The sequence below is a fragment of the Pan troglodytes genome, chromosome 9 (assembly GCF_028858775.2).
Source record: "Pan troglodytes isolate AG18354 chromosome 9, NHGRI_mPanTro3-v2.0_pri, whole genome shotgun sequence".
NCBI lineage: Eukaryota > Metazoa > Chordata > Mammalia > Primates > Hominidae > Pan > Pan troglodytes.
In genome coordinates, this window is record NC_072407.2 from 58,357,619 (window position 1) to 58,382,707 (window position 25,089).

The following is a 25,089-nucleotide window of genomic DNA, read 5'->3' on the forward strand; positions in this document are numbered from 1 at the left end:
ACTGCTGTTCAGCAATGAATTGGCTAGCACCTGATGTCATAGATTAATATGTGCAATATATCTAGAAACAATCGTGTTGTTTGAACAAACATACATGAAAGAATTTAAACTATGTTATAGATGAAGGCCCTCATTTGGTCTTATCTCACTGAATTTTTTATTAGATAAACTGCTCTATTCATTAGATACAATTCATTTTGTTAGATAACTTGCTATATTTATTAGATACAGATTGATTTCGTTAGATAAGTTGCTATATTCATTAGATACAATTAATTTCATTTGATAATTTGCTATATTTGTTAGATACAATTGATTTCATTAGATAAATCTCCATACCCAATGACAGACAGGGGTAGAGAATGGTACATCTTAGGAGGAATTTCTACACATCTTTCCAGACATGTATTTTTTAGTCTACACAATCGTGAATTTGAGTTTTTTTCTGTATTAATTTCTGTAAGTTTTCAGTTTTATAAAAAATAAAAATTATCCGTAAATCTCTAGCTAACTTCAGGTCATTAAATTTTACTTTCCATTTGTAAAACTTTCATGATTGGAGTCTAAGTCAAATTTGATTATAGGGCCTTTAGATTTGAATCCTTCTCTAACTTTCCTTATTGTTATTCAGCAGGTAAGTCAAAGGCCTGAGTTGATATAAATGGCTGGCAACAATTTCACTGAGGTTACTGTCTTCATCCTCTCTGGATTTGCAAATCACCCTGAATTACAAGTCAGTCTTTTCTTGATGTTTCTCTTCATTTATCTATTCACTGTTTTGGGAAACCTGGGACTGATCACGTTAATCAGAATGGATTCTCAGCTTCAACCCCCTATGTACTTTTTCCTGAGCAATTTTGCATCTATTGACATATTTTATTCCTCTACTGTAACACCTAAGGCATTGGTGAATTTCCAATCCAATCGGAGATCCATCTCCTTTGTTGGCTGCTTTGTTCAAATGTACTTTTTTGTTGGATTGGTGTGTTGTGAGTGTTTCCTTCTGGGATCAATGGCCTACGATCGCTACGTAGCAATCTGCAATCCCTTACTGTATTCAGTAGTCATGTCCCAAAAAGTGTCCAACTGGCTGGGAATAATGCCATATGTGATAGGCTTCACAAGCTCGCTGATATCTGTCTGGGTGATAAGCAGTTTGGCGTTCTGTGATTCCAGCATCAATCATTTTTTTTGTGACACCACAGCTCTTTTAGCACTCTCCTGTGTAGATACATTCGGCACAGAAATGGTGAGCTTTGTCTTAGCTGGATTCACTCTTCTTAGCTCTGTCCTTATCATCACAGTCACTTATATCATCATCATCTCAGCCATCCTGAGGATCCAGTCAGCAGCAGGCAGGCAGAAGGCCTTCTCCACCTGCGCATCCCACCTCATGGCTGTAACTATCTTTTATGGGTCTCTGATTTTCACCTATTTGCAACCTGATAACACAACATCGCTGACCCAGGCGCAGGTGGCATCTGTATTCTATACGATTGTCATTCCCATGCTGAATCCACTCATCTACAGTCTGAGGAACAAAGATGTGAAAAATGCTCTTCTGAGAGTCATACATAGAAAACTTTTTCCATGACAAATTTATGTATGTTACAATTAAAACAAAGGTGGATGGCTTCAGGAATTCAGTTATGCCAACAACTAGGAAAATAGTAGAGTAACCTCAAAAAGCATAACACAAACTAAATGAGAACTTAGAGTCTTGAAGTTTGTGAATTGAATTATTATTTCATTTGTTTATATGGACCACTAACTCACTGTATTTGGAGGTCAATTCAGCATATAAATTATTCAGACATAGACATGTACAAGGAAATAAGAGGCACCTGAACATGCATATATAAGCATGCCATCACACCGAAACATGTTTAAAATTATTACATTAAGAACATGCAATTTTTGTCATTCTGTGCCCAGCTTATATCACATAACTGGATTGTTTGTATTAGATTGTTGCAAAAGTAATTGTAGTTTTTTGTCATTATAAAAGAAAACAGCAAAAACATCAATTACTTTGCACCAACATAATAACTCGATGGATAAATGCTTGATAACAAGGATAACCCATTCTCCATTATGTGCTTATTTCACATTGCATGTCTGTTTCAAAATATCTCATGTACTCAATAAATATAGACATCTACTATGTACCCACAAACATTAAAAATAAAAAAAACCTTAAAAAGTAAAAAAAAAACATTAAATTGACAATATAAACTTACACAGTTTTCTCAGCTATTAGTAAATTGAGAATAAGAAATTGGAAGATTAAGAGATAAGAACAGTTAAATTTTACAAGAAATATAAAATGCTGATCACCCGAAAGCTAAGAGTCCAGAACTAAAGAAACAAACAAAAATAAAAAAGCAATATTAGCCACAGGGAAAAATAAACGATTGAAGTAATTTCAGTGCAAACACTAATGGAACAACAGACACCAGGCAGTATGGAGAAATCTCTTGATAATATGGAGTCATTTGCCCCTAACGGTTAAGTTCTTGATCATGTATGTATGAACACGATTTTTTTTACATAGAAAAGTGATCAGTTTATGGCATTTTTTTCTAATAAAAACAGCAGAGTTTAATTTCTCATAGAATGTCTCACTAGCTGAGGCATAATCCCTAGATCATTTTGGATTTATACAGATTCTTGCATCACCAAATCAAACAAAAAGACATTGTTAAATCTACAGTATTAAAGGAAGAAAATGTGTGTGTATGTGTTCGTGTGTGTGGGGTGGAGAGATGGTGCTTTTCTTACAAAGAGACTTAAACCTGATTTAACGAACTCTCCCAGGTGTTGCTAGAAGGTAACCATTGAAAAAGTTTTATCAGTACCGCCTTTCATGTCTATGAATGAATGAATAATTATCAGAGTTGGGCTATCATATGTATGTTGAAAGGAATTGAAGATTAATTTGATGAGGCTCTTTTAAAAGAAAATGTACGTGCTTATAATATTACTCTCCAGCAAGATTGTAAGCTCTCTGAGAGAAAAGTTTGCCTTTTCTTATTTGTGCACTTCATAACAACTAGCAAATGTATCAATACGAAGTATATAAGTAAATATTTTCTTTTGTTTTCGTTTGTGTGTGGAAGCACAGTGATGAATTCATTAGGGCCACAGTGTCTGTCTTACTCATATTTGTATATTTCTTTGGTGCAGATTTGTACATAATCTTATTCAAATGTCAGTTTAGTTAGAAATTCTATTTTTAGAATTCTTTCTCAAACATTTCTCATTCATATATTAAATATGGCATAGTGATTTACAGATATATTTCTTCCCAAATGACTTTTTTTTCAGAATGGCTAGAATATAGAACTAAGTATATACAAAGCTATATGCCGCATATTTGAATTTAAATAATAGAAGACAACTGATTAGGAATTCTCATCTCTCCATAGTCACAAACCTACTTCTGTAAAGAGAATATCAGTCTTCAGTCTTGGTAGTGGCTGAGGATAGCTCATATGAATGGACCTGGGTGTGCACATGGTTGGGGCTTAGAAAATGATATCGCAAAGAATGATGCTTTGGCATACTGATCACTTTGAAATAAGAAATTGCAAGGCCTTAGAAGCTGCCTTGGAGCCAAAGACTTGTCAACCTTCTCTGTTTCCCTCCCAGCAAGCACAGGGAAGGACATGCTCTGGAATTTTCTTACCTGACTGAGGAAACATCTTCTGAAACATGTATACATATGTAACTAACCTGCACATTGTGCACATGTACGCTAAAACTTAAAGTATAATAATAATTAAAAAATAAAGCAAATGAATAAACAACAACAAAAAGAAAAGTAATTGTCTTAAATGCCTTCTCTAGTATCGCATTAATTAACTAGGAAAGATTAACCACTGAAGAAGAGAAGAGACTAAAAGTTGTCACCATACTCACACACAGGGTTCATCTATTCTTCTGAAGGGATCTCCAAGAGATTAAGTAAGAGATTTTATCAGCATAATAGATGGCATTTGTTCACAACAATGTTCTGTCCCTTCCCTTAAATTGCTGGTTCCATTCAGTTTCCTACTAGAATCATTTATAAACAGTCTATGCTCTGGGTTCATTCATTTCTCCCCTGTGAAAAGGGTATTTAGGCCTCAATCATATCCATTGAGTTATTATGTTGGTGCAAAGTAATTGCGGTTTTTGTTGTTATTTTTTAATGACAAAAAACCACAATTACTTTTGCAGCAGTCTAATACAAACAATCCAGTTATGTGATATAAGCTGGGCACAGAATGACAAAAATTGCATGTTCTTAATGTAATAATTTTAAACATGTTTCGGTGTGATGGCATGCTTATATATGCATGTTCAGGTGCCTCTTATTTCCTTGTACATGTCTATGTCTGAATAATTTATATGCTGAATTGACCTCCAAATACAGTGAGTTAGTGGTCCATACAAACAAATGAAATAATAATTCAATTCACAAACTTCAAGACTCTAAGTTCTCATTTAGTTTGTGTTATGCTTTTTGAGGTTACTCTACTATTTTCCTAGTTGTTGGCATAATTGAATTCCTGAAGTCATCCACGTTTGTTTTAATTGTAACATACATAAATTTGTCATGGAAAAAGTTTTCTATGTATGACTCTCAGAAGAGCATTTTTCACATCTTTGTTCCTCAGACTGTAGATGAGTGGATTCAGCATGGGAATGACAATCGTATAGAATACAGATGCCACATGTGCCTGGGTCATCAACGACTTCTTTGAATCTCATATTTTGAGTGGCTCTTGTGCTTATGCAGATTAATAGATGTGCATGCCTTTTCTCCTGTTTATCTATTGTCAGCTCATTACAGCCGACTTGAAACTTCAGAGGGAAATGGAAATTCACTTTACCACTACACATTCATACATTCTAAATAAAATGATCATTTTTATAAGTGTATAAAACATCATGACTTTTACACTTTATTATGTTTACCCTGATTCTAGTGTATGCATTTTTACTTTTAATTGTACTGAATTTATATTTTTCTATAGATAATTTCAAATATTCTTATTTACTTAGTATTAATAAAATTATGTATCAAATTTATCTTTGAAAGTTATTAACATTTTTATTGCTAATCTGTTTCTAGGAGCAAAATCATACCCCACTTTTTTTTGCTCATCTAAACACATAACAACATATTTTATTTACCCAAAATTGTGCCTAAATGTCCATACATACTCTTCTCAATATGCTTCTCACAATTTCCCCTAGCATATTAATATCTTCCATCATTCTCTCTAGTTGCTCTGTGTGCATCTTCCCTCTAGATCCTGCAATGCAAGTCTTTCCAGGATAAACCTTGCCTTTTTTCCAGTCATTCCTTGTGCCTCACTCTTCCAGCACTCTTGATCTTTCCCACATCAGAAGATTAATTGTAGTCTTTGAAACTAAGTCCCTGGCAGTATCCTACTCTGTGCAATAGTCCAGATATCTCTTTCCTTTTTGAATATGCTGAACAAAAACACTCAATTTAAAATATGTTTGATGTATAAGGCTTCGAAATAAAAATACATAGTTTTGGTTCTGTCTGTTTAATCAGTGGTGCCCTTGCAATGTTCCTATCTACCATTTGTATTCCTTGAGTTTGTGTTCTATTTCACTAACTTTAAGATAAATTTTTGTATCAAAAGTTTTTAAAAATTCTTTTTAAAACTTGTTTCATTTCAAGAAGTATTTCAAAAAATTCTGAAGAAACAAATTAGTCAATTAAAATAAACTAAATTCAATAAAATTGATTTTTGATATCATAGAGATTCGGACTCACTCTCATAGCTGTATATTAAGATTAAAGGTCCATTTAAAATGAATTCAAAGTTATTGTCTGTTACTTGGAATAACTAGTGTAGAATGGCTGGAATTTGCAGAGATATTTGCCTTTTAAAATAGGGGACGAGGAGGATGGGTAGAAAAACTGTCTAAAATTAATAGCTAAAGATAACAGATACAAAAGAAAAATATAGTTTAGGAAATAATGTACAGAAATGTTAGCATTATGAAATATAAATGTATTAGAGAACTATATAACTTTTATATTTATTCATGGTAATGAATGCCTCTAAAAAGTCAAAGATTGTTCAGAACTCAGTATATTATTTTGCTTACACAATTTTTACTAAAATAAAGTGATACAAAACATTAGGACAAAGTAACTAATTTTATAGAACATTGCTTTTACTCTTCCACTTGCCTGAAATTCACAGTCTCTGGGTATTTTTATGGCTCTCTGTTTCACTTATTTCAATATGGCCCTATCATTGCAGCCTTTTCTGAAAATTATTTTTCAAGAAAGAAAGCTCAAAAGTCTCCATGCGCTATCTCCACTTTTTCTTCACAGCACTCTTACCTCATAGTACTGCTTGTCATTCCTTCAACTACCCAGTCCATCCTTTTCATAGGTCCTTGGCCCTAATGATCCATCCGTGTGGAACACATTCCCACCCTGTACCTACATGACTAACTCTTCCCTCCTTCAAGTCTTTGCTCACCTGTCATCTTTTCACTGAGGTACACCTTGTCCTCCATTTTGGTTGCTTCCTCATGCCCCTGTTTCTGAACACCCCTCCCATCTTTTATGCTGTTTTACATTTCCTTTATTTCATTTATAGTACATGTTACCTTCTAATATGTTATTATCACTGACCTTTGTATTTATTTCTGTTTCCCCCTGCTGAGAATCTATAATCTACAAATGCTCTAATAGAAAAGATCAGACTTGCATATTAACATTTGAATCTTTCTTTCCCAGAATCTGTGAGTAATTTATAGCAGTTGATTAAAAGTAATTTATAAATTTAGAAAGCTTAACTTAAAGCAGTCATAACCACAATGCAATGCAGTAAAAAATATACATTGGCTGGATGCAGGGGCTCACACCTGTAATCCCAGCATTCTGGGAGACTGAGGCAGGAAGATCAGTTGAAGTCAGGAGTTCAAGACCAGCCTGGCCAACATGGTGAAACCTCATCTCTACTAAAAAAATACAAAAATTAGTCTGGTGTGGTGGGTGTGCCTGTAGTCCCAGCTAGTCGGGAGGCTGAGGCAGGAGTATTGTTTGAACTTAGGAGGCAGGGGCTACAGTGAGTCAAGATTGTGTCACTGTACTTCAGCCTGGGCAACAGAGCAAGACTCCAAATAAATAAATAAATATTTATAAGATATAAATAATTTTAACTCACAATTTTAAAAACTTAGAATCATAATTTTATTATGATTTCAATAACTTAATGACTAAGCATCTCTGAGGTTAATCTTAGTCAAATAAGAAATGAAAATTTTAACTTTAGACTATATAATATGCCACAATAGGAACAATTCAGATTACTATGTAGATAGGTGAGAAGTGACATCTGGGTGAATAATAGAAATATTAAATTCTGGTATTATTGAACAGGTAACCGTAAGAAAATACTTTTACTAGGTGGTAGAGAAAAAATCATGAATCCAACCTGATAGAGTAGGGAAAATAAAATGTTAAAACAAAAAATAACTAAAATAACTAATGATTAAGCAAGTTAATAAGCATTTGAACAAAATCTATCAAAAAAGTAATTTTTTTAATTGAGCCAAAGATGAAAAAAAAAAAGTAAACATAATGCAGAAGAGACAGACAGATTGAAAAAGAGAGAACAGAAAAAGCATAAGAAACATAGTTTAAAATATAATGAACTAAGTCTGTGCACACCTGTAATCCCAGCACTTTGGGAGGCCAAGGCAGGAAGACTGCTTGAGCCCAGGAGTTCGAGACAAACCTAGAAAACATAGGGAGACCCCATCTCTACAAAGAATATAAAAAATTAGCTGAGCTGGTGGCGAGCACCTGTAGTCCCAGCTACTTGGGAGGATGAGGCAGGAGGATGGCTTGAGCCCAGGAGGTAGAAGTTACAATTAGCCGAGATAGCACAACTGCACTCAGCCTGGGCAACAAAGCGAGACTCTGTCTCTAAATAAATAAATAAATCATAAAAAAATAATAACACAGAACGTTACATTATTTCATCATTTAAATTCAAAGAGATTTAAAATCTCTGGTCAGAATTAGGCTTCTGCAACGGCACAGTAAATAGTAAAATAATTTTCCTGCCATTATAAACAACTCTGAACCTGAACAAAATGGTTTTGAATGTTAGAAAAGCATTCAGCAAGAGAACTCCTTGCTCACAGAGATTTTACGATCACCAATCCTATTGAGGTAATTTTGACATAGTCACCTTTTGCCTCTTATTTGGCTTAAACCCTAATGTTATCTATTGTTAAAGAGTGTAATACTGGCTTTTAAATCTTCAAAATCAACCTGTCTCCAGATCACTAAATTTCTGATGAATACAATTGCCCTTCCCAAAGCTCATCAAAGGTACAATAAATACATACAAATGTAGCTGCTTTATACCTACCAACAGATTATCTCCTGAAATTCTAGATTATGGGCATGTTTTCCTTCTAGACTCACTTTAAAATTTACATGAAGTTGGTCTATATCTCTGATATAGACCAACAGAACAGAGCCCTCAGAAATAATACCACACATCTACAACTATCTGATCTTTGATAAACCTGACAAAAACAAGAAATGGGGAAAGGATTCCCTATTTAACAAATGGTGCTGGGAAAAATGGCTAGAGATATGTTGAAAGCTGAAACTGGATCCCTTCCTTACACCTTATACAAAAATTAATTCAAGATGGATTAAAGACTTAAATGTTAGACCTAAAACCAAAAAAACCCTAGACGAAAACCTTGGCAATACCATTCAGGTCACAGGCATGGGCAAGGACTTCATGCCTAAAACACCAAAAGCAATGGCAACAAAAGCCAAAATTGACAAATGGGATCTAATTAAACTAAAGAGCTTCTGCACAGCAAAAGAAACTACCATCAGGTGAACAGGCAACCTACAATATGGGAGAAAATTTTTGCAATCTACTCATCTGACAAAGGGCTAATATCCAGAATCTACAAAGAACTCAAACAAATTTATGAGAAAAAAACAAATAACCCCATCAAAAAGTGGGCAAAGGATATGAACAGACGCTTCTCTAAAGAAGACATTTATTCAGCCAACAGACACATAAAAAAATGCTCATCATCACTGGCCATCAGAGAAATGCAAATCAAAACCACAATGAGATATCATCTCACACCAGTTAGAATGGCAATCATTAAAAAGTCAGGAAACAACAGGTGCTGGAGAGGATATGGAGAAATAGGAACACTTTTACACTGTTGGTGGGACTGTAAACTAGTTCAACCATTGTGGAAGACAGTGTGATGATTCCTCAGGGATCTAGAACTAGAAATACCATTTGACCCAGCCATCCCATTACTGGGTACATACTCAAAGGAATATAAATCATGCTGGTATAAAGACACATGCACACATATGTTTATTGCAACACAACTCACAATAGCAAAGACTTGGAACCAACCCAAATGTCCAACAATGACAGACTGGATTAAGAAAATGTGGCACATATACACCATGGAATACTATGCAGCCATAAAAAAGGATGAGTTCATGTCCTTTGTAGGGACATGGATGAAGCTGGAAACCATCATTCTAAGCAAACTATCACAAGGACAAAAAACCAAACACCACATGTTCTCACTCATAGGTGGGAATTGAACAATGAGAACACTTGGACACAGGAAGGGGAACATCACACACCGGGGCCTGTTGTGGGGTGGGGGGAGGGGGGAGGGATAGCATTAGGAGATATACCTAATGTAAATGATGAGTTACTGGGTGCAGCTCACCAACATGGCACATGTATACATATGTAACAAACCTGCACATTGTGCACATGTACCCTAGAACTTAAAGTATAATAAAAATAAATAAATAAATAAATAAAATTTACATGAAATTGACTTTATTGTCATGACTTAGGATTCACTTTAATATTTTACCTTGATTCACATTGTATATTGTTTCAGATTCTTCCTTTTCTTCCTCATCTTGGACAAATAATTCTCAGTAGAATATTTCAGTTCTGTTTTTATATTTGAATTTTTAACTCATATTTAAGAAAAAATTTGACCTGATTATATATGGGGGAAGTAAGTTTGGGGCAACTAAATTAATTATAAAATGTTTATTAGTCTCAGGGCTGATTTTGTCTTTCTGCTATCACTTTTGTTTCACAAAAATTTTAAAAGTACATGAAAAAAGCAAAGCATATTGCACAAATATTGCTTGTAGATGAATTAGGTGACACCACCACATCACAATGAATAACCCGTACCATTTTTTGGTAATGCTTCAAAATGTCTGTTTGTCAGCTGGTGAACGCATAGTTAGCTTAGTAAGTTATGGGACATTAACCAATACATGAACCATAGAATTGTGCAGTTGATAAAAGGTTAATATAATATAGCTCATGGCATAGCATAAAATTTTGGTTATTAAATGAGCAAAAGACACTGAATATATAGTACAATAATTGTTATGCAATCTTTCAGTACATGTACAAATAAGCATTAAATGAACAAAGGAAAATAATTAGGAAAAATTATAATGTTAACAAAATGTTAATGACAGTTTTGAATTGTTTTCATTTACTTTTTTGAATTTCGTTATCTTCTGATTCTTTTCTAATTAATATGTTTTACTTCTATGATAGCATCATACTATTAAAATTTATTTTTTAATTTATTATTTTTCAGTATTTATTAAAAATAAATCAAAATAATTTATTATTTTTAATGATGATTTTAATTATTTTTAACAATTGTGAAGTTAAAATTGCACAATTAAATATTTAAAAATTTAATTGTGAAAAATGTATTATTCCATCTTTGATGGTGTCAGTCATAGAGTAACTATTTTTTCTGGAAATGCCTTCTCCACCACCCCGGTAAAATATTGAGAACATCACAAGAAAAGACCAATCCATAATTTCCTTCATTTGTGTGGCTTCTAAGGTGAAAAGGAAAATCTTTGCACGAATCCTAACATGGCTACATTTAGTCCTTGAACTTTTGTCCTTGGAAGCATGCCAAGCAATCTTCCCTGGCAAATGGTCCCCAGGGCCTACCAAAAGGTGCATTATCATCAGCCTCTGGTATATGAAATCCTCTGGAATTATTCGAGTGAGAGGGAAAGAATAATCACCTTGTGGTCACAGTGGCTGCTGGTCTTCTTTGACACATAACTTCTTGGTAATCTTTCCATTAGACCAGAACCTAAACAAAATTTCTAGATTGGTTTATTTTAACTCAGAATAAAACAAAATAAATGCACCAAAATGTAAAAACAACTTATCTCAAGGAAAATAAATATTATACAAAATTTCATCTCCTTAAATAGTTTTCATATTTTATTTATAACAAAAACTTGAGGTTGACAAATTTCCAGATAGTATAAGAAGAAATCTTTTTCATCAATGTTGACTCACACACAGTAAGTATTATTCTCAAAACTGGAAGATATTGTTTCAGATTTTATTTCAGATGAAATAAAATGGGGACTTTATCAGAATAATATATTAATACATACACATATCATTTAGTCTTTACCCTGAGTAATGTCAAGGTTTGTGAAGCAAACGTAGAGTTGACAGAATCAGAGTCTACAAGCAAAGTATATATTTTGAAAATATAATTTTTGCAAGAAATTAGATTTTGATTAGTTAAGTCAGGAAAACATTACGTATTTTATAAATTAATACTTATATATTGTCTATAATTTTAATGTAGCTAACTAAAATCCCCAAGGGTGAAATTTATTGAAAATTATTATTAAATAATATTGGAAACAAAAGGGGAGTAAATGATATAATAAAACGGTTTCCTGTCATTTTTTATTACATGTCTAGCTCTTTTCTCAAGTTTTCTGAAATTATTTATAAACAAGAGTGTAGTATTATAAGCCGTCTCTCTGAAGTTAATATATCTTGGTAGAATCAGTGTCAACATTGAATAGATCCGACTTTGAATAAGTTACTCCAACCTTCCATACTCTTTTTTTCCTCACCTAAACTATGTGGATAATAGTAGTATCTAAGGTATAATATTTTCAGGTGGATTCAATGTGTTAATAAAGGAAGTCATTCAGAACGATGTCAGGTTCATTCTAATTATGCAATATGCTACATGCTACACTTTATTGTAACATATGCAGATGTTAATTTGTACTTACATCAATATTGGCAATAAAATTAGTTTCTTTAGTCATATTCTATAAATTTATTAGCAACTTATAGAAGGCTAAGCTAATTTTTAAATGATATGCCATTCATATAAACAGAAAGTTTTGTTTTTTGTTTTTTTTTTTGAGTCAGAGTCTGGCACAGTCGCCAGGGCTGGAATGCAATGGTGCGATCCCGGCTCACTGCAACCTCCGCCTCCCGCGTTCAAGCAATTCTCCTGCCTCAGCTTCTCCAGTAGCTGGGATTACAGGCGCCCCTGCTACGTATCAGCTTTGATTTCTCAGCAGTTTAGAGCAGGTGAACATGATGGGTAGAAGGAATGACACAAATGTGGCTGACTTCATCCTTATGGGACTGACACTTTCTGAAGAGATCCAGATGGCTCTGTTTATGCTATTTCTCCTGATATACCTAATTACTATGCTGGGGAATGTGGGGATGATATTGATAATCCGCCTAGACCTCCAGCTTCACACTCCCATGTATTTTTTCCTTACTCACCTGTCATTTATTGACCTCAGTTACTCAACTGTCGTCACACCTAAAACCTTAGCGAACTTACTGACTTCCAGCAATATTTCCTTTACGGGCTGCTTTGCCCAGATGTTCTTTTTTGCCTTCTTGGGTACTGCTGAATGTTACCTTCTCTCCTCAATGGCCTATGATCGCTATGCAGCGATCTGCAGTCCTCTACACTACACAGTTATTATGTCCAAAAGGCTCTGCCTCGCTCTCATCACTGGGCCTTATGTGATTGGCTTTATGGACTCCTTTGTCAACGTGGTTTCCATGAGCAGATTGCATTTCTGCGATTCAAACGTAATTCATCACTTTTTCTGTGACACTTCCCCAATTTTAGCTCTGTCCTGCACTGATACATACAACACCGAAATCCTGATATTCATTATTGTTGGTTCCACCCTGATGGTGTCCCTTTTCACAATATCTGCATCCTATGTGTTCATTCTCTTTACCATCCTGAAAATTAATTCCACTTCAGGAAAGCAGAAAGCTTTCTCTACTTGCGTCTCTCATCTCTTGGGAGTCACCATCTTTTATAGCACTCTGAGTTTTACTTATTTAAAACCAAGAAAGTCTTATTCCTTGGGAAGAGATCAAGTGGCTTCTGTTTTTTATACTATTGTGATTCCCATGCTGAATCCACTCATTTATAGTCTTAGAAACAAAGAGGTGAAAAATGCTCTCATCAGAGTCATGCAGAGAAGACAGGACTCCAGGTAATTAATATAGCAGGAATGCTGAACATTTAAACTCATCTTTTCTTTCATTCCTGTTGGGTATTTTCTTAGTCTCTCTATAAAAACAATTGAATCTTTTAATTTGTTTGCATTTCTGTTGTGCTACCCTTTGCTTGACTAAACATGATTTTAAACATTTCAAGGCATATGTTTTTAGAAATCCAAATGGTAATTAGAAATCATAATATGTGTGTCATGTTTTCAGTCTACATATATGTGTTTGAAGCAACTGATGTGGAAAATAAGAAAATATGGTTGTCATTTTTAATTATATTATTCAAATTCTTATGTATACTTCAATTGTAGATAAATTTATTATGGAAAGAACTATTTGGGACACAATGATAATAGTTTTAGATGTTATTCCATTTATTATATGGGGAAGAATTATAGCAGAGTGGGTAGGAGTACCTATTTTGGAATAAAATTTCCCAAGAATTAGATTCTAAATATGCTACATTTTTAGCTGTATAGCCAGTAATATGTTACCTAAAGCTTAAGCCTCCCTTCCCTAAGTGCACAAGATAAATAATAACTCCAAATCTGATCAGAGGGTAGTTGTAGAGTATTTAAAGCGAGAATAATTAATGCTTCCCATTATCGTTAGAAGACCTACATTACTGCACAATGCCTTTTTTCAAGAATGTAAACTTGTGTTTTACAAATTATTTTTGGTTAATTTAATTGACAGAACTAAAAAGAACAAAAATCAGCAGCTCACAATTTTGGATTTCAGAAGTAAAATATTTCAGTAGAATTAAGTTATAGAAAAATAGCCTATATTAAGATAATGTTGGAGAAAATTTGAAAAATATTACAAAATATTGAAGAAAATAGAAATCCTCTACAAATATTGAGTTTTGGCTGCTCTTCCTGTGGGGTTAGCCATTATTCTTTTCTTTACTTCTCTAATAAACCCATTTTCAGTTTAAGAAAAACAAATATTGAGTTTTGTCCATGTTCTTCTAGATCAATAGTTTCAAATATGTGTATGTATATAACACATATAAACAAAATTTGTATAACTTTCCATGTACTGATTTTCAGCTTTCTGTATCCATTTACAAGTTTAATGTTGTCATCAACAACTCTAATATAAATTTTTTCTTGGTACATGGACAAAATCAAGACTCACTTCACAATGTTTTGGACTTGAAATATAAACTCAGCAACTTACAAATCTACGTGCAGTGATATCTCTTTTGGGTGCAAAACTTCGAAAACTGGATTTCTGTAATGTGTCAAATGTGTCAAATTGCTTCTTTGTTAAAATCCTGTGTGTTTTTAAAAATCATTGCCTTTCTCCTGATTTCTACAGTTTGTTTCAGTTGTAAAAATAACTCCTTGACTTAAATGCTTTATTCATTGATTTTAAATTTCTGAATACAGAAAAGTTGTAAAGCAAAGAATTGACAATGAATTCAGATGTTGTAACAGCCCACAAATTTAGTCAGGCAGAGTGCTAAAATGTCTTTTATTTTTAAATTTTTCTCTTCCATATCTGGAATCACAGTTTTGTTTTTCTCTGCTATTTAATGGATATTTTAGAAGCTAGTTTTTATTTTCCAAGTATTTGTCTTTTCTGTTTAAACTTTTGTAACAGTTATTAGATAGTTTTCATTCAAGCAATACTTTTTTAATCTTGTGAAATTTGTGTTCTTCGTACAATTATATTTGATTTCTTCTAAGTGCATTTTGAATGTTTAAAATGAACTGTAACCTCTATTTTAGGAGTTACTATTTTAATGAAATTTCACTAATGCAAACTGTCAACTAATTTATTCACTTCATTTAAATACATACCATTTCCTCTACTTTCTTATTTCAAAATTTTGCTTATCAAATATTAATGCCATATAAAATTATTATGATTTAGTTTTTCCTTTGATATCCATGTTGTCCAGAATATATATTTATAGGTCCCCCTGTTTGTTTTCTTTTGCAATTAGAAATAAGTATTTAATCAACATTTATTACTTAATAATATGTCTTTGACTCATTCTCATCTTATAAATGCATAATATAATTTTATGTATTTACAGGCTCTTTCCATTTTTCTAATCATTTTTATAAGCTATGGTTTTATCTTGTTTTCATTTACGTCTACTTCTATGATTTGGAAAATGTGTCCTATCAATTTGGGTTGCAAAGATGGTCAACAGAATCTATCACTTTGTAGACAACACTTAGGCTAAGACGTTGCTTAAATTCTAATTTTTTTTTTTTTTTTTTTTTTTTTTTTTTTTTTTTTTTTTTTTTTTTTTTGAGACGGAGTCTCGCTCTGTCGCCCAGGCTGGAGTGCAGTGGCGTCATCTCGGCTCACTGCAAGCTCCACCTCCCGGGTTCACGCCATTCTCCTGCCTCAGCCTCCCGAGTAGCTGGGACTACAGGCGCCCGCCACCACGCCCGGCTAATTTTTTTGTATTTTTAGTAGAGACGGGGTTTCACTGTGTTATCCAGGATGGTCTCGATCTCCTGACCTCGTGATCCGCCCGTCTCGGCCTCCCAAAGTGCTGGGATTACAGGCGTGAGCCACCGCGCCCGGCCTGCTTAAATTCTAATTTAATGAAGACTACCTTATCATCTTTATAAGCTAAAACATATTTAAATAATATTATTAAAAAACATACAATAATCTATGTGCAATATGAAAGATTTAGATTGTTCAAATTTTACCTATAATTTCCCTATTAGTGTATAGTATATTTTATATCGGATATTGTCTAAAGTAATTTAAGATATTGTCCTCTGGTTCATAGTGTCATATACAAATGCTATATAACATAAATATGAAGAAAACTGTAATTCAGCATAGCAAAATATGAACAGCTATTTTTACTTCCAAATAATATGGCTAGATGAAAATAGTAACAATATATTTTTCTGAGCACTTACCATGGTCAGGCAATATTCAAAGGGCTTTATATATGAGTAATTAACATAATTTATGATTATAATTTAACTGTCAGATCAGTACTAGCAATATATAAAGTTTAGGCACACATTAGTGGAAAACCACCCTTTACTTGTTCAAGCAAAGACTTAAGTTAAATTAACTTGGAATTTCCTTTTTATCGAACACACTTTATTTCCATTCCATCAGCATATTAAGGTGATTCTAAATATAGACTATATTTGGTGTCTACTTAAGCATTTGTTTTGCTACCATTCTGGCCCAGATAACTATCAGTTTCAGAATTATTGCTGCAGTATTGTAGCATGCACCTAATTTTATTCTTATTCTTCTTGAGTCATAGCTTAATGTAGGAGCCAGAGTTATACTGCTAAACAGTAGGTTGGATCATACATTTTCTTCACAAACCCTACACAATATTTCATCACAATAAGAATAAAAGCCAAGAGGTTTATAAGTGCTCATTGGTTAAAAAATGATTTCCTCAATTCTTAAATCTATGAACTCCTTTCTTATTATCCATCTGTCACGCTCACTTTGTTTCTACTCCATGACCTCCCAGCTCTTCTCTCTAAGCAATAGTACAAATACTGCCTGAAGTTTTTCCATTTTTCTCTTCTTCCTGAAACTTCTTTCCCACAAATAACTGCATGATTGTTTTTCTTATCCTTTTCTTAACAAGAGAACACCTTGCCACCCTATTAAAACTAATACATTTCACACCCTCTTTCAAACCTTCATTTGTGTTTCATAGCAGTTATTCTCATCTGACATTCTATATATTTTTCTTGTGTCTTTTATTTTATGTCTGTTTTCCCCCATGATCATGTAAGCTCTATGAGCAGAGAACTTTCCCCCATCACCTAGAACAGGACAGAGAAAACTTTAATAGTGAATATAAATCCTTTCAATCTAGAACTTTCTGATTTTCTCAAAAGTGCATATTTGGATTTAAGATTTTTTAAAATTTCGCTGATTTATTTTTACATGCCTATACGATGGCCTCACCTTTCTCTCACCCTTTGCCAAAAGTCAAACAGTTCGTGTCCCATTTCCTTTTTGAAGGGTCTTGTCTCTGCTTGGAATTGAGATTATTTAGACGAATGCAGCCTTAGCTCCAATATAGACTCACAAAAATTATGATTTTTATAGATTAACTGGATTGTTTTAAATAGGGTGGGAGCAAGTTCTTTGTAACGTTATACAGCCTATGTGGAAATAAAATCTCTACATACCCTTTAAAACTTATCCATTGATATGACTTCAAATATGGCCCCTCTAGGTAAATCCACACTTACCTGTGCAATATCTCATTCTGCACCTTGAAAATGTAATGGAATCTCATAATCCATCCAGATATAACTCATAACATGTACTCTTCTCTTACATTGTTTATTTGCTTCTGTTTTTTTTCTCTCCTTTTTTTCTTCCTTTCTTTTTTTTTTTTTTTTTTTGGTCTTTCTTATTGATCACTGATGCCTCAAACCTGTAAACTATTTACATCCCAATGAATAGAATCAATGAACAAGTTTTGTAGAAACCACTTATCCAATATTTTCAAGTGCATTATTTTTCTCTCTTACTTCTGTCATTGGCTCCAAAAGTGTTGTCCAGAGGCAGAAAAATTAAGTTGGAAAAGTAAAAAGATCAGTCAATTATTTCACTCTCTATATAACAAGCTTTAAAAAGGGAATTCTGTAGCTAGGCAAATTAGGTTTAAATCCTCACATTGCTCTTAAGGACCATTCTTTTTGGCTTCTCAGTGTAGCATTCCTTTTCCTTAGTATAGGACAGGACTCTTCTGGAATGTGGGTCTCTGACCTACTTTCAGACAACATAGATCAGAGAATTTCTTTACGATGAGCGCGTCCACAGAAAATCAGGGGAATGTCAGAGTGATGTTTTTAGGTTTATTTTGACTTGCTTTGAAGAAAGGAATTCTATGTTCTATGACCCACCTTGGGGAAGAGAAACTGTAGTTTTTAAGGCTTGCCTTGGGAGAAAAGGGGAAGCAGAAGAAAGGAACGTAGAAGAAGGTAAACGCAGCAACAACAACAACGAAAAACGTAGATTCTGAAGTCCTTACAGTTTCATTTGATTCAAAGCCCTCAGCATGCCAAGCTACCATACTTCAAGGTATAGTGTTCTGAGCCCCAACATTTCCCCCATCTGAAACTTTGTTGACTGTTTCAAAAATTCAGAGGTGAGCTAGTGGATGTGGAGAGGAGAACCAGGTTAGAATATAAGTAGCAAAACATCTGAGAAGGGGCAGAAGATATATACTGTATGGATAATTAACAAACAGAAGAGAACAAATCTAGCACACTGAACAATCTAAGCACATAAGAACAAATCTAACTTACTCTTTGACTCACCATTTAGTCAGTAAATATTTTTGTCAATAAACTATATTTTCTATGTGCTCTTTTATACCCTAAAGATATAATTCTAATATCAAACAAACACAATACCTGTATTCATGAAAGTTACAATGTCACCACACTGGTAGATGTAGATACTAATCAAATACAACAAAAAATAATAAAAACGATTAAGTGATAAGAAAGAGAGGCCCCATGGGGATAGGATAAGTCAAAAGGTATTTTTGAGAGAAAAGTAATAGAGCTGAGTTATGTGGAGTGAAATTTTATTAACTTGAGATTTAAATATAACACTCTTCCATATTGGCCTGAACAAATAGAAGATCATGAGAGATTGTTTATACCCATAATTTGGTTTCAAGTATAGTAGAATAAAAAGGACACTAGTAGAATTTTCATGAAGGTTAATTGGATGTTGATTCTTGATAATTTTTTGGTGTATTTTCAATTCGATATTTTTAGACATAAATGAGGTTATTCTCATCCCTCATACTCACTTCTTCCTTTGCCAAAGAATGATTATTTTTGTTAATTTGAAAAAGCAACACAATCAATAAACTGGATGACAACCTTGACTAAAGCATTTTTTTTAACAATTTTGAAACCCAGATTTGAGTGGTCGATGCCTAAAAATGATCCTAGAATACTGCCAAATAGTTGAATTTTGTAAGAGACAAATAGTTAGAAGCACACTGAGGCAGATAATTTCCTTCTTCCAGAAAACTCTCCTTAAGGGATTATAAACCAAAAAGTAAATTTAAAATGCTGTGGCTGCAAACAGCATGGCTCTTTTTATAAGATAAAATCTTGTCTATAATATAGTTACTGATGTGTCTCTGCAAATTGGTTTGCCATTTTTAGAGGAATTTTGAGTGTATATTCTTCTCTCTAGTCTTTACTTATTCCAACAGAGAAATATGTGTTCTCTTTGTGTAATTGATCAGAAAGATAAGAATCTGATGTACTGAAAATTATTATCTTGGATTTCAAACTCACACTTATGAATTCACTCTAAAATGGACCATTGCTTTGATTACTATATTCTAATATATTTTTTCTCTGGCTGAATATCAGGACAATCAATCACCCCTTTGGAAAGAGACAATGTTTTACTAAAAAAAAACCCGTAACTATCCATTCTTCATGTTAAACTATCTGGAACAAAAATAAGTAAGGCAGAATGAATAAAGCAGAAGAAGGTGTGAGTTTAAGTAAAGTAAGCTTGCTTTTGGGTTCTGGGCCTTGTTTATTGGGTTAAAATGCAAGGCCATGTGGGCTTTGGGAGGGCATGATTATAGAACTTTTCATTTGAACTCAGTGCTACTATGACACACAAGAAAGTAACACTGGCCATAGTTAAGCCTGAGTCCAAGGAGGGCACATTTAGACCAGCTCTAGCCAAGGTGAATCATCCATGCCAGCAGCTGGAACTTGGGTTCTGGGAAACCTCACAAACTTGGGCTAAAAGGGTCCTGGACTTCTAACTAAACATAAAAGGCAGTCTAGGCCACAAAGGACTGCAACTCCTAGGCAAGTCCTAGTGCTGTGCTGAGCTCACAACCAGTTGACTTGGGAGGCATGTGACCCAGCCAGACACCAGCTAGGGTAGCTAAACGACTACTTGTGCTGCATAAAATAGAGTCAAATGATGGCTTATACTAGCGCCGACATCAAAAAAGAAGAAAAACTTCAAATAAAAGACTCAACAATGTGTCTTAAAGAACTGGAAAAGCATGAACAAACCAAAGCTGAAATAGTAGAAGAAAATAAAAAATAAAGATTAGAGCAGAGGCCAGGCACGGTGGCTCACGCCTTTAATCCCAGCACTTTGGGAGGCCAAGGCGGGGGGATCACGAGGTCAGGAGATCGAGACCATCCTGGCTAAGACAGTGAAACCCCGTCTCTACTAAAAATACAAAAAATTAGCCGGGTGTGGTGGCGGGCGCCTGTAGTCCCAGCTACTCAGGAGGCTGAGGCAGGAGAATGGCATGAACCCGGGAGGCGGAGCTTGCAGTGAGCTGAGATCACGCCACTGCACTTGACAGAGCGAGACTCCGTCTAAAGATTAGAGCAGAAATAAATGAAATTGACAAAAGAAAAAAAATACAAAAGATCCATAAAAAATTCCATGTAGCCATAAAAAAGAAGATTATGTCCTTTGCAGGGACATGAATTAAGTTGGAGGCCATTATCCTTAGCAAACTAACACAGTAACAGAAAACCAAATACTATATGTCCTTACTTCTAAGTGGGAGCTAAATGATGAGAACACATGAACACATGGAAGGGATTGACAGACACTTGGATCTATCAGAGAGTGGCGTGTGGGAGGAGAGAGCTCAGGAAAAATAACTAATGGGTACTAGGCTTAATACCTGGGTGATAAAATAATCTGTACGACAAACCCCCATGACACAAGTTTACCTATGTCACAAACTTGACATGTATCCCTGAACTTAATATAAATTTTTTTAAATAAAAAAAGTCTTCAAAACAACAACAAAGAAAATGTGAAAAAATTCGACAAACATGTAGCCACACTAAGAAACAATTCTATATCTAGAGAACTCCATAGTCTTGGCCCAAAAGCTCCTTCAGCTGACAAACAACTTCAGCATTTTCAGGATAAAAAAACCAATGTATAAAAATCACCAGCATTTCTATACACAAAATAGTTAAGCCAAGAACCAAATCAGGAACACAATCCCATTCACAATTGCCAAAAAGAATAAAATACCTAGAAATACAGCTAACCAGGAATATGAAACAGTTCTATAATGAGAATTATAAAACACTGCTCAAAGAAATCAAAGATGACACAAATAGAAAAATATTTCACGGTCATGGATAGGAAGAATCAATATCATTGATATAGCCACTCTGCCCAAGTCAATTGACAGACTCAATGCTATTCCTATCAAACTACCAATGACTTTCTTCACAGAACTAGAAAAAAACTATTGTAAGATTAACATGGAACCAAACAGAGCCCAAATAGTCAAGGCTATGCTAAACCAAAAGAACAAAGCTGGAGGCATCACATTCCCCAACTTTAGAATACACTACAGGGCTACAATAACCAAAACAGCATGGTATAGGCACAAAAACAGGTACATAGACCAATGGAACAGAATAAAGAAGCCAGAAATAAGGCAACAAATTTACAGTGATCTGATCTTTGACAAAGTTGACAGAAACAAGCAATGGGGAAATGACTCAATATTCAATAAATGCTGCTGGGGTAACTGGCAGCCATATGCAGAAGATTGAAACTGGACCTTTTTCTTACACTACATACAAAATTTAACTCAAGATGGATTAAAGACTTAAATGTAAACCCAACACTATAAAAAAACCTAAATCACAACCAAGGCAATACTATTCTGGGGATAGGAATGGGTAAAAATTTCATGATGAAGACACCAAAAGCAACCAAAACAAAAGCAAAAATTTACAAGTGAGCTAATTAAACTAAACAGCTTCTGCACAGCAAAAGAAACTATCAGCAGAGTAAATAGACAACCTACAAACTGGGAGAAAATTTTTGGAATCTATGCAACTGATAAAGGTCTAGTATCCAGCATCTATAAGGAGCTTAAACAAATTTACAAGAAAAAAAACCCATTAAAAAGTGGACAAAGGACATGAACAGATACTTTTTAAAAAAAGACATACATGCAGCCAATAAGTATATGAATAAAAGCTCAATATCACCAATCGTTGGAAGTATGAAAATCAAAACTACAATGAGATACCACCTCACACCACTGAGAATGGCTATTATTATTATTTTAACATTTAAGTTCAGGAGTACATGTGCAGGTTTGTTACATAGGTAAACTTGTGTCATGGGGATTTGTCATACAGATTATTTTATCACCCAAGTATTAAGCCTAGTACCCATTAGTTATTTTTCCTGATGCTCTCCCTTCTCCCACTCTCCACCCTCAGACAGGCTCCAGTGTGTGTTGTTCCCCTCTATATGTCCATGTGTTCTTCTCATTCAGCTCCCTATCCTTAGCAAACTGATCGAGAAACAGAAAAACAAATACCACATGTTCTCACTTACTGGTGAGAATAGCTATTATTAAAAAATCCAAACAATAACAGGTGCTGGTGAGGTTATGGAGAAAAGGGAATACTGATACACTGTTGGTTGGAGTGTAGTTCAACCATTGTGGAAAGCAGTGTGGTGATTCCTCAAAAACCTAAAAATAGAACTACAGTTTGACCCAGCAATCCCATTACTGGATATATACTCAAAGAATATAAATTATTCTATCATAAAGACACATGCCTGTGAATGTTCACTGCAGCACTATTCACAATAGCCAAAGCATAAAAATCAACCCAAATGCCCATCCACGACAGACTAAATAAATGTGATGCATGTTCACCATGGAATACTATGCAGCCATGAAGAACAAGATCGTGTCTTTTGTGGGAACATGGATGGAGCTTCAGAGTATTATCTTAAGTGAAATAGCACAGTAACAGAAAACCAAATACCACATGTTATCACTTATAGGTGGGGGTAAACACTGAGTACATGTGGAACCAAAGAAGGTAACAGCAGACACTGGGGCTTACTTGAGGGTAGAGGGTGGAAGAAGGGTAAAGAGGGAAAGGTATCAGTCAAGCGCTGTACTTATTATCTGGGTGACAAAATAATCTATACACCAAACCCCAGTGTCCTGAAATTGATCTATATAACAAACCTGCACATACACCTCTGAACCTAAAATGAAAGTTAAAACTATAAAAATAAAAAATACATTCATGTACTAATGACAAAAAGCCCCAGAATATTCGACATCAAAACTGACAGATAAGAAAGGAAAAAACATAATTTAACTTTCAATTTTAAAATCAGTCTTAATAATTGAGAGAACAAATAAAGAAGAAAAGAGCAATATTATAGAGGACTTGAACAGCACTCTCCTCCAGTTTGAGCCAATTAAAATCAATGACACAATTATTAATCAAACAATACTGAACAACAATTGTTCAGGTAGGCTTTCTCAGAATTGGCACTATTAACATTCCGGATTGAGTAATTTTTTTGTGTGAGGGGCTGTCTTGTGAATATTGGATTATTTTGCAGCTTAAGTGACATCTACCCTCTAGATAGCAGTAACATTGTTCAAACCACCTCATCATAATGAAATCAACAATATTTGCAGACATTGACTAATGATTTCCAGTGGGAAAACTTACTTCTGGTCAAAACCACTGGTTTAAAGTTTATTGTAATTTAATTGGAAAATATTATTCAACTTAATTTGGAATATATTATTTGAATTTAATTGGAAATATTTTGTTAAGCTACCATTATCACTATATTATTAAAGTGCTCCAATAATCTTTAAACTTGGTGTTCTGGATGCCTTTACTTCTATGTATTCTTGACAAGTACATAGTTGTGCAGCTATCAGATGAGATAATCAATTTTTTAAATACACATATTTTTATGTGAGCAATAGCATTTGATGTAAATTGTTATGCTACCTTCTGCATGTAATTGTAATTCTTTGCTTACAAAGAACATAGAGAATTATGTCACTTTACAGTGAGCAGATCTTTATTGGTTGACAACTAAGATAGATATGAATTTTATTAACAGAGAGAAAACAGATCATAAGGAAGGCACGCTTTTGTTTTTTTGAAGTTTGTTTCTTAATTTTATGAGCAAAATAATGCCTGTTTCCTACTGACCATGACTTTCCTCAGGGCAATGTCACATCCTTGTTCCTGGGGCTCCAGATCAATGGGTTTAACATGGGAATGACTATTGTGTAGAAGACAGAGGCCATCCTGTCTGTGTCAAGAGAATTTTCTGAGCATTAAGTACATAAGGAACAGTCTTCCATAGAGCATCGATGATACAGAGGGCCAATAAAGGCGAAAGTTGAGGATAATGTAAAAGTGTCATCAGGAAGCTATAGTATTAGTGTAGCATGGCTAGGAATTTGCACAGATATTTGCCTCTTAAAGTAGGGGAAGAGGAGGATGGGTAGAAAAACTATCAAAAATTAATAGCTAAAGACAACAGATACAAAAGAAAAAATACATTTTAGGAAATAATGTACAGAAATATTCATATTATAAAATATAAACATATTAGAGAACTAAATATTCATATTATAAAATATAAACATATTAGAGAACTATATAACTTTTATAATTTATTCATGGCAATGAATGCCTCTAAAAAGCCAAAGATAGTCAGAACACAGTATATTTTTTGCTAACTCAATTTTTACTAAAATAAAGTGATACAAAACATTAGAACAAAGTACTAATTTTATAGAACATTGTATTTACTCTTCCATTTCCCTGAAACTCACTTTCTCCAGGTA

At 34.0% G+C, this 25,089-nt stretch overlaps 2 protein-coding genes across 3 annotated transcripts; both read left to right on the forward strand.

The window, feature by feature from the left end:
• The first annotated feature begins 661 nt into the window (after positions 1-661).
• On the forward strand, positions 662-1,594 carry OR8I2 (olfactory receptor family 8 subfamily I member 2). The gene has a single exon (XM_521944.5). It carries the CDS (start codon positions 662-664, stop codon positions 1,592-1,594), a length of 933 nt encoding a protein of 310 aa, XP_521944.2.
• A 9,532-nt stretch (positions 1,595-11,126) lies between these two features.
• Positions 11,127-15,098, forward strand: OR8H2 (olfactory receptor family 8 subfamily H member 2). 2 transcript variants are annotated; one of them, XM_054661729.2, is made up of 2 exons: positions 11,127-11,428; positions 12,305-15,098. In XM_054661729.2, the coding sequence occupies exon 2, from the start codon at positions 12,480-12,482 to the stop codon at positions 13,416-13,418; it is 939 nt and encodes a 312-aa protein (XP_054517704.1). In that variant the 5' UTR covers positions 11,127-11,428; positions 12,305-12,479; the 3' UTR covers positions 13,419-15,098. The 2 variants fall into 2 exon arrangements, with proteins under 2 accessions (XP_054517704.1, XP_054517705.1); XM_054661730.2 differs by having other exon boundaries at positions 12,309-15,098.
• Positions 15,099-25,089: the final 9,991 nt, after the last annotated feature.